Source organism: Tupaia chinensis, unplaced genomic scaffold (assembly GCF_000334495.1).
Source record: "Tupaia chinensis unplaced genomic scaffold, TupChi_1.0 Scaffold000294_5, whole genome shotgun sequence".
Taxonomy (NCBI): Eukaryota; Metazoa; Chordata; class Mammalia; order Scandentia; family Tupaiidae; genus Tupaia; species Tupaia belangeri.
In genome coordinates, this window is record NW_006159782.1 from 2,918,242 (window position 1) to 2,929,137 (window position 10,896).

Here is a 10,896-nt window from a genome sequence, read left to right on the forward strand (position 1 = left end):
TTTCCCTCAGGGCAATTTATGCATAGCATTTATAAAGGTCTCACACCTTGGAGCTGAGGTATGAGCCCCTCCCTCCCTCTCCCCTTCTCTTCCTAAACAAGCAGGTGAGTAATTTCAGGCCTTGGTGCATAAGAAAGCACTTCCCAGATGGGTTTAATCCTCACAAGCTCAGAGAGGCAGGTCAGGGCCCTTCCCAACACATCCTAGAAACTAACAGAGGAGAGACCCCTAGGGTCAGGCGTGCCCCCCTTTCATTTCCTCCCCACTGGTAGAGACACAAGATCCTCCTTCCAGACAGCTGCGTTGTCCCCACTTTCTGCTTTCTCAGAAGGAACATCTGGCTCACCACAGCCCTCTTCTGGCCTCACACATCAGCCGCCTGGAGACTTCTGTGCTCCTCCCCCGGGTGCTGGGGTATCCCAGAGTTTTTCAGACGGAAAGTGGACAAGAGTCAGAGGCCCTTCCCAGGGTACATTGGCTCTTTCTTCCTGTGGGTCCAACCCCTGATGCCCAGGCAAAGGGCCTTCTCAGAGTCTCCAGAGTGGCCATTTTCCTGTGTCCATTCACCAACTCGCTCCTCAGCCTTCAGCACTCACCGGCGTGGGAGTGGGCGTGTGGGATCAATCACTGGTCCCCCAACCTGGCATCAGGCAATCTGGCTGATCTGCTTTGGGGAGGCTGAGGCACCTAACTATGGCCTGACTTTTTACAGGAGGCTAAGGCTAGTCTTTTTTTTTTTTTTTTTTTTTTTTTTTTTACTTTGCAACGGGGCACATGTGCTTGTAAGAGAGAGACAGGAAAAGTGAAAAACACCCCCCAGGGATGGGAGGCATAGCTATACCACAATCTCTTCTCCATTCTCATCTTGGGATTTTGGACACACACGTATATATGCCTGGCATGTTCTTCAAGTCACTATGTCCAGGACTTGAACCATGTAGTCGGCCATGTGGGATCCAGCTCCTTAACCACCATGCGCTGGGCTGGGCTGGCCTGGCTAAAGCTACTCTTTGGCTTAAGTGTAACTGGGGAAATCCTGGCTGGCAAAGGGGACAAGGATAACTCAGGGTGGGGGAGGGCACGTGCTGCTGACAGTTGGGCCCAATGCCTCATGGCCGTGGCTCCCCCACGGTCCATCCCTTTAGCCAAGCCCTGCCTCTGGCTGAAAAACAAGGCAAACCACAGAGCAGTGGTCCAGGTAAGGCTGCTATAAAGAACCCCTCAGAGGCTTGATGCAGGTGACAGCCAGGGGCCTGGACCACCCCAACCCAGGCCACCAGGATAGCATGAGGGAGAGAGGGGAGACCTCAGTGGAAGGCACTCAGAGAGGAAGTGGCAAATTCAGTCCCCAGCTAGGGGAGGCTGGAGTGACTTTCCTTCATTCTATTCAGGGTCTAGGCCATGCCCCTACTGTCCCAGCCACATTGTCCACCTGGAGTTCAGAGGCCAGAATAAGACTGGATCTCGGGGTCTCTGGCTCAGAGCCCTATCCTCTTCCCGTTTATTCTGCTAACCTCTTAGGGGAACCAGAAGCACCAGGAAGCCTGGGGAAGGAGAAGCCAGGGAGCTGGGGCTGCCTGCCCTGGGGACCTGTCCCATTAAGGTATGAAGACACGGCCCTCACTCCATCAGGACTGTGGGGTGAGGCTAGCCCAGTGGGGGACGGGGTCGGCGAAAAGGAGAGCGGACACTCATCAGGCTTCCACTTCATGTAAACATGGCGGCAGTCCCCCCCCCCCAGCCACTGGCAGTCAGGTGGAGGTACGTGATTCTCTTGAGATGCTGCGGGCCCCCCATATGGGATTCAGGGTCTGAGGCCAGGACAGAGGCTGCAGGGCAGGAAGCCAGGCGGGGTCTGGTGTGTAAACCGCTGCAGGGTGTGCCCTGTGCGCTCCTTGGCACCACGCAGGAGGGGTGGGCATCCAAGGGTCCTGCCCACTACTGTCCTTGGCTCAGGAAATCACACAGTTGCTGGGTTTGGTGGAACTGGGACTTGTTTTACCTGCAGAGACAAGGGATGCGGTAGGGAAGGATGTGAGTGAAACGTTCTATGATTTGCCCCAGCCCCTACCCAGTGTGCTTCACGCCTCAAATCTGAGAGCTGGGGATCACTGTCTTCCTCCCAAGCTGCTAATCTGGAAACCAGGTAGGAAAAAGAAAGCAAAAGAAAGCATTCATTCTGCCTTGGTGGCCTCAGCAGGATCCCCAATGCTGGTGCACCAAGGGGTGGAGATGAGGACAGGCCTTGGGAGGGAAAGCCTGGGAGGGAAAGCCTGGCTGGGTTGCTCACCAGCAGCTCACAAAATGCAACCACAGCCCTGTCTCAGGCCACCCTCCGGCAGCCATGCCAGGAACTAGGCAGCACAGGCCCTATTCTACCGTACAGCCAAGGGCAGGGGGCCATTCAGCGACAGGGCCAGAGCTGCCTTCCAGTCGTCTCAGCTTCTGCCACATGGGCCACCTCGGGGAGGCTCCGTGGGGTGGACTGCACTTTGCCGCTGTTTGAAGGTGGAGGACAGAGGGAAGCACTGCATGAAAAGGGCCAGGGGAGAAAACTGCTCCGCTCGAGCCAGAGAAGCCTCCTCCTCGGTTGAAGGCCTGGCCCTCCATTTCCACCTTCTCTGTTGTCCCCAGAGACCTGTCCTCTAGGGCTAGATTCCTGCTCTCCTCTGGAGGGAGGGAAACGAGGGGCCCCACAAGGCAGATCTGACACGTCCAGGCTGAGGCATGGGCTGCCTTTCTCCAGGTGGAAGCTAGCCTGTTTGCTGCCAGGTCTCTCTCCACAGCAAGAGCTGTCTCCCTGGTGCTCACACCACCTTCTGATGTCACTTCAGCTGTGAATTTAATTACGGGGGCATCTGCCTCAGCTTCTGGGCCATTAACAAGAGAACCACTGGGCAGAACCCCGAGCGGGATGGCAGTCCCCAGCGCCCCCAACGCCAGGTGCTACCCAGGCCTAGCGGTTGCCCTCAGTGACTCGCCACCTTGTCTGGGCCAGCCAGGCTAACTGCAGGACTTAGCAGCCCGGCTGAGCGGGCTGAGCCCTCCTCACAGCGCTGCCCCAGCAGGCGGCCTCGAGGACTTTCCCAGCAGTGCCTGGTGTGGCTCTGCTTTAGTGCTTCTCTTCCCGGCCTACTGTCCCCTCGTTGCTGCAATGGGCACATCTGTCCCCGCTTCCTCTCAGTGGCCTATTTTATCTGCTTGGCCTAGTAAGCAGATGCCGAGTTCCTCCCCAGAGACAGCAGCATTGTGGGGGAGGGGAGCCAATCCATCTCGGGATCCTGAAGCAGGGGAAGGAGCAGGGCTCCTGAGGGTGGAGGTGCAGGGGTTAGAGGGGCCTGTTTGGGAGCCTGCGCTCTGCCCCAAGGCGGTGGGAGCACGAGGCGAGGAATGATGAGCCTGTCTTTACCGGGACATGCTCCCCCAGGGCAATAAGGCTGGATGAGAACCTGGAGGGAGACCTCATTCTCAGAATCCACTTCCATGCCTCGGAAGTGGACAGTGGGTGGAGGGGGAACTGCACTCTGTCGTTCCTGCCATGCTCCTTACTGGGAGCCTGCCACGTGCAGGCCAACCAGGCAGCTCAGAGTAATGGGGAAAAATACACAAATAATCCAAACAAAGGTTTTTTTTAGACAAAATATGTGTAGCATGGTATAGGTGATTCAAAGGCTTATGAGGAAAAGTCACACTTCGAAGAGGAGGTAACACTCGAGTGAGACTGAAAATAGGGGCATACTGGGAGGGCAGCGGGGGCGTTCGGGACCCATGGCTGGCCCAGTTTGGCCTGCAGGCAAGGCAGTGCAAGAGACAGGAGGCAGAAGAAACAGGGAAGGCCATGACCAGAACAAGGGGTCCCATCTTCCCACAAGTCTCAGGGCTTTACATTCTCTTTATCTAGAAGATTCTTCCCCTGGATGTCCACATGGCTCTCCCCCTCCACCCACTGTGCTTCACTGGAGAGGTCTCCCTGGATCACTCTTATTTTTAAGAGAGATTTTTGCTATAGAGCACATGTGCTCATTAGAGAGACAGAGAGAGACAGAAAGCAAGAAATCATGCCCTGGGGGCTGGCCACACCACAATCTCTTTTCCTTCATTCTCTCAGGGGTTTGGGCATGCATGCCTACGCACCCAGTGTGAATTTTAAGCTGCCAGGTCTGGGACTTGAACTTCGGTCAACTACGTGGGTGTCCAGCAATGTAACCATTACACCATTTCCTGGTCCCTGGATCACTCATTATAAAAGAGACATTCCCCTTCCCTGATCCCAATCCCCTCCAGTGTAACATGCTTCGCAAGAGCAGAGACTTCGTTCAATCCATTCACTGCTGTTCCAGGAACTCGGAACGGTGCCTGGCACAGAGGAGACCTTTCACAGATATCTATTTATTGCGTGAAATGAACGAGCAGGTGATGGCAAGCCACCTCAGAATCCAGTCAACCAGAACAATAGCAGCGACAGTAGACATGATCAGGTGATGAACACATCCTCACTCACCGGCTACCTCCCTGAGACAGTAGCATCAGCCCTGGCCTAAGAGAAACTAGAAGGTCAGAAGGGCTATGATGTTTGCTGGTGAGAATGAGGACACCCGCCTCTTCTCTAGAGCCAGGTAGGAGCTGTCACTCGGAGGCCCTCACCTGTACTGCGTGATCAGAATCCCTGCTGAGAACAGAGCTCAGGTGTACCAGACCAGATCATGGCCTCCAATGATCAACAGGGGCCTGACGCACTCTCCTCAGGGCCAGTTCTGAACTGCGGAAGCCATCTTTGACAAGACAGCATTTGAACAGGCTCACCTTGGAACTGGGGTCCCACAGGTCCTTGGAAAGCTCTGAACTGAGAAAGCACTTCCCTAAAATTACATCCCTGACAAGGACCTAGATTTCCAGGAGAGAGAGTTGTAACTCTCAGCTCCTAGGGATGACAAAGGAGAACCGGAAGTCTGACCCAGGAGCCCACTGGCCACAGCTCCACAGGACCAGCCTATGCTGCCAAATGGGCTGGCTCATCCACACGGGAATCGGGGGAGCCCAGGAGAGTTCTAGAAAGACGTTGTCGCTGTAGGTCATATCTACAAGCTCTGGAAGAAAGCACCGGCCTTGGGGGTGGGGGCTCTTGGGAAGTAAGTTAGCATTCCCACCTTCCTCTCAGTTGGTAGACAAGACAAGGTTGTAAGGGGGTCAAGCCCACATCCCGTCCTTTGATTCTTCTGAACAGTTCTTTAAAGATGTATGGAGGAGCCAGCAGGTGGCATGGCGGTTAAGGCACTGGATCTCAGGGACTAGCAGATGGTGTAATGGTTATGTTGCTGGACTCCCAGGTAGTCCACCACTTTTTGAATCCTGGACCCAGTGGCTTAAAACTCAGCAGGGCATGTGTGCATGCATGCCCAAAATCCCAAGGGCAGAACAGAAAGATTGCAGTATAGCCATCCCCCACCCCCCCCAGGGGGTGATTTCTTGCTTTTTATCTCTGTCTCTCTGGCAAGTATATGCTCCCTATAGCAAAAACCTCTATTTTAAAAAAAAATGTTGGGTCCCCTATGGCTGACCGCAGCTCAAGTCTCAGCCCCGGCAGCTTGGAAATCACACCAGGTGTGTAAGCATGCATGCCCAAAACCCTGAGAGGAGAATGGAGAAGGGTTTGTGGCATGACCATTCCCCCAGGGGGTGATTTCTCACTCTCCCTCTCTCTGTCTCTCTTCAGCAAGTGCTTGTACCCTATGGCAAAAACCTAAGACAAAGAAAAAGGGAAATGAGGGCCAGCTGTGGCATGGTGGTTAAGGCAGCTGTTGGGTTGTCTATGCAAAAACACGGCATGACTTGGCCAACCACATGATTTGAGTCCCAGACCCAGTAGATTGAGAAACACACAGGGCATGTGTGCATATGTGCCCCCAAATCAGGAAGAGTGGAAGAGATGGAGGAGAAAGGATTGTGACATGACCCTTCTTCATGGGGTTGCTTCCTCTCCCCGACCCCCATCTCTCTCCAACAAGCACACATATCCTCTGCCTGGAGAAACTTGAAAAAAGAAAAGAAAAGGAAGGAAATGATACCAATGCTTGCTACCTGGAGGCAGCCAAGGAACTTTGCAGAGGTGCTATGGCAGAATACACTGCCTTTCCTCACTGTGCAATGGGGGACAGAGCGGCAGCTGTGAGAGGCTGTCACCAGCAGGACACTGGCAGCGCCACCTGAAAGCACCTAGAACCAGTGCTTCTCTTTACTGGCTTCATCTCCCTGGAACCTGAGCAGCATTCCCCGAGGACAGGGCCTTGTCGCTTTGTGTCTGCTGGTCTGAGAATCCTGGACACTGAGAGGTCAAGGCCCTTGTTTAAACACGGATTCCTGAGCCCAGCCTAGGTATGCTCCATTCATTGTGTTTTTAAATGAGACTCTGCACAGACTGCTGCTCCCTGAGGCTTGCGGTCTCTGCAACAGAAGGCCTGCCGGAGCAGGATAGTGGCAAGCGGCAACTTGCAGAGAGGCTGGGCGCACTCAGCGCAGGAGCCAGGCCAGTTAGGAGATAGGCAAAAAGCAAGAGGCCTGGCTTCCTCCACTAGAGGGAGCTGTGAGCCTTCAGAACACCTGGCAGCTTCACCACCCCCCCTCCCCCACACACACCCCAACTAGATCCCTAGCCCCTAAGGAGGCAATTTCCTGAGGTCCTCCCAAGGGCCACACCTGGGTTTGCAAAAATTTGCATGCTGTTTGACAACTATATACTTCTTATCAAGCAATTTTACAGGCTGTCAGCTCTTTGTTTTTTCTATTTTTCTCTCTTTGACCCACCCTGTCATCCAGCCAGGCTCTCCCTTGACGAGAGGGCAGCAGAGACAGAAAGGACAGAGTCGGAGTCTGCATCAAAGGGACCTTGGAGACCCTTCCTGCTCACTCTCTCCTCTTCTAGAGGAGGAAACAGCCCCTGAGAGAGAAGGGACATGTCGTGAGCTGAGTTGACAGACACAATGGCAGCTCTGTAAGCTCAGATGGGAAGGGGATTCCTCCCCTGGATGGGGGGCCTCAATGTAGATGCTACCATGATTGTCTCCCGGGAGGGCTCCCGGTTCCCATGTGGGGGCCCCGTTGGGAAGAGTCTTAGCTACCCGCTTGGCTGCCTGAGCCCAGCAGCAGGCCCATGTGGGGGAGGCTGGAAGCCTCTGGAAAGAGCCTTCAGGAGAGGAGCTTCTTGCCCCTGTTTTTGAGGGAAGAAAGCGGCAAGGTGAGGAAGGGTCTCATGAGAGGTTGTGGATTTCAGTGGCTCAGGTGTGGGACACCCGTCCAGGTGGGCAGAGGCTGCCCTGGATGAGGCCCCTCTCCGTGTGTCCGCTCAAGGATGGAGGAAGACGTCCTGACTGCCTGCCGAGGCACTCTGGTGATCTCTCTCTCTCCCCCTCTCTCTTTCTCTCTTTGCTCCAGCGTGAAGTGCTGTGTAGAGGACCTGCCCAAGGGCACAGTCCACCTGGCTGGCTCCTGGTGCAAACACTCCAGGGCAGCCCTGGGGCCCGTGGACCCCAGCCATTGCAGGGTAACTTGATGTTGAGAGGCTGAAGGCAGCAGGAAGGGACCAGACAATGGGCCTTGCGTTTCCATGGAAACAGCACCTTGGGGTGAGGGGCTGAGGGAAGAGAAAGCTTCCACTTACTTCCAGTCAGGACTTGGGAAACAGCCCCTTTTATGGTTGGGCTCGCCCCCTCCTCCCACTTCCCTGCCAGGTGTTCACCATGGCAACCCTTCTCCAAACAAGAGGTGCAGAGCAGCAGCAGCATCTGGTGTTGGGGAGCTGGGGGCCCAGGAGGAATGGGAACAGGGCCAGCCACCCCTCTCCTGACAGAGGGCCAGGCCTGGGTTTGCGTTCTGGCCCTGCCACCACTTCCTGTGCCCTCAAATCCTTCAGTGCACCTCCCTAGCTCCCATCTGCCACCTCTGTGCATGAAGGGCTGTTGTGAGCGTGAAAGGAGAGAGGGCCCAGCCCGCGGAGGTGATCAGGAAGTTTCGAGGACAAACTGAGGGAGAGCCTAGTACTCCTGCCACACCGAGATTCCCAGGCCCCTTGTAACTTCAAGGGGCAAAGGGCAAGTTGACACAATATTTCCGGAGCACAGCCTCGGTGCATCCCATGGCAGGCGCTGGGGAATCAGCAAAAGAAACATGGTCATGGTCCCTGCTCTCAAGCCACTCATTATTGGTAAAAGCAGGGGCCCTAGAGGATGCACACATCTTAGGAGCCCACTGGATATCCACGATGAGTCCTCAGCCTTGCCAGCACTTAACTGGCTGGCCAAGGAGCCCAGTTCTCATCACTGCAGAGACCCACAGGCATGCAGAGAGAAATCCCAGCACAGAAACCCCTCCAACTTGGGGTGGCGAGACACTGCAGCAGCCCTGGCTGTCGCCCCAGCTTCCTGAAAGGCCACCCCAGAGCCTGCTCTGGAGACAGAGCTGAAGGCCAGGGTCCCTAGGGATCCCAGGGAGACAGCCAGAAGGACACTACCACCAGAAGGATTTCTCCAGGGATGAGCAGCATGGCAAGAATGACTTGCCAGACAGATGCAGGGAGAAACCACAGCACACTCTTCACGACAGAGTAGGAAGCAGGTCAGGGTGCTGATGGGGCAGAGGCTGTGGGGTGCGTCTGACCAGGTGAGATCCTGACAAGAGGTGATCAGCGAGGAACAAGACCAGCTAGGAAGAGCCCCAGACTCAGAGATAGGGCTGAGCCTTAACCTTGCCCCCAGCCGGGCTATGACTCCACTTCCTCCCTTACAAAGAAGACACTTTCTAAGCTGACTTTAGGGACCTGAGTTACTACGAGGGTCCACCAACCCAAATGCCCTCGGGCAGTGGCAAGATCGGCAGTCATGCCCTGCCCAGCGCTGCACTGAGGGCTCTGGGTCCTTGATTAGTTGAGCGAGGTAGGCCCTCTGCCCTTTCAGAGAAGAGAAAACAAACTCAGAACTGCAGTAACTTGCCCAAGGCCACAAGGTAGATAAGGGCCACAGCCATAAAAGGCCCCAGGACCATCTAGCAGACGCCCTCCACAGGCATGAGGCAATGCTCTCCACAAGGGCTGAGTGCCCAAGGAGGCCCTGAGCCCAGGGAAGAAAGCTCACCTGAGACATTGGCACTGGAGTCCTCATTGGGCCTCTTCCCCACCAGAATCTCTGCACTGGCAAAAGTCTCAGTGGAGAGGGAGCTGGTCATGCCACTGGGCGTCGCAGGCCTCTTGGTCCGCCGGCTGAAGAATCGGCTGCCAAAGCGCCGACCCTCCTTGGCTGGGGTGGCCTCCCCATTGGCAGCTTCTCCCTTGCCATTTCGGATGAGGGGCTCGCGGGATTTGGGCTTCAGGTCCACATGCAGGTGAGAGACCACCCTGCCATCCTTCTGGCTCAGCTTTCCTGAGGGAATGGGCTCCACGGGGGGAAGCACCTGCTCCACTGTGACCAGGTCATTCAGGAAGTTCTCCAGGCGCCGAGCCCCCTCAGCCCCCGGGCTGCCCTCTTCCGGCGCATCTGGGGTACTGCCAGTCTTCCGCTGCTGCCGGGCAGCCCAGCGCATCATCTCCCCGGGCGGTGGGCGGCTGCTGGCCACCAGGGCATACTTGGGGTTGATGATTTTCCGTGCCACTGTGGAGGAGTTGAGGCCAAGCCTTCCTGGCCCACCTGCCAGGCCCAGCTGCCGATACAAGTCCACCTCCTCGGAGATGGCGTACAGCTCCCGGAACTCCACATCGAAGGGCTCCACGTTCTGCCCTGTCAGGAGCAGGAGAAGGTTCCTGTCCACGTAGGAGGAACTCCAGGTGAACCTGGGAACATGGAGACAGAAGAGCGAGATCCATGTGCCAGGCCTCTCCTGGTCCCGCTAGCAGCCACTTCAACACCTTGCCTATGCCCCAGCCTGACTTGCCACGGGCCAGCCTCATTGCTGCCCCACAGAAGTCACTACTTGCCTTCACTGCTGAACTGCTTTCTCCCCATTCACCCCATCCTCTCTCTGCCCATGCGTTGGCCTCAAGTGCAGAAAGTGGGCCATGGGCATGGGGGAAGAGCATGAGAACTCAGGCCTGGATTTGAACCTGCTTCCACTCTTGTGTGCCTTGTAAAACGGGGTTCACCAGGACTGTTGTTCCCAGAGTTGCTGGGAGGCTCAAATGAAATAATGTACATAAAACATTTAGTTCCATACCCAGCACAAACACACATTTAATAAATAGTAACTGCAGCTGCCGCTATGCTTAATATTACTCCATTCTATATTGGTTCTTCTCCAAATTTTTAGAGCACTCCATGTCTGCAAAAACCCATGCTTTACCCACACAAGAGGACTCATGCTATTTATTAACTGTTCCTTGTGTTCAAGTCACCTTTCCTCACCTGGATCTTAATTTACTTAGAGGGCTAAGACTGCACAGATATAATCAGTCTCTTGTCCTTAAATAACTAAATTTAAAAGTAACTTGGGACCAATAGGTGATATAGTGGTTATATCGCTGGACTCCCTCATAGCCCACCACAGTTCAAGTCCCAGATCTGGTGGCTTAAAACTCACTCTGGGTATGTATGTATGTGTGCCCAAGATTCCAAGAGGAGACTGAAGGAAAAGGGACTGCGGTGTGGCCATCCCACCCAGGAGGGGTGAGTGATTTCTTGTTTTGTCTCTGTCTCTCCAGTGAGCACACATGCCCTATAGCAAAAATCTCTTTAAAAAAATTTTAAAATGGGACCAGCAGTTAGCGTAATGGCTATGTCACTGGACTCCAACATAGTCGACCATGGTTCGAGTCCCAGACCTGGCGGCTTAAACTCACACCAGGTGCATGTGCGTGAATGCCCAAGATCCTGAGAGGAGAATGGAGGAGAAGGGATTGCGGTGTGACCATCCCCCCTG

At 55.1% G+C, this 10,896-nt stretch overlaps 1 protein-coding gene across 1 annotated transcript in view; it reads right to left on the minus strand.

The window, feature by feature from the left end:
* Nucleotides 1-926: 926 nt before the first annotated feature.
* SACK1F (scaffolding CK1 anchoring protein F) overlaps nucleotides 927-10,896 on the minus strand; it is a gene marked incomplete at its 5' end in the record, with an annotated part of 36,735 nt that continues 26,765 nt past the window's right edge. Inside the window, 2 exon segments of the mRNA XM_014588701.2 lie at nucleotides 927-2,002; nucleotides 9,123-9,814. Of these exon segments, the coding sequence (XP_014444187.1) occupies nucleotides 1,953-2,002; nucleotides 9,123-9,814 (742 nt within the window).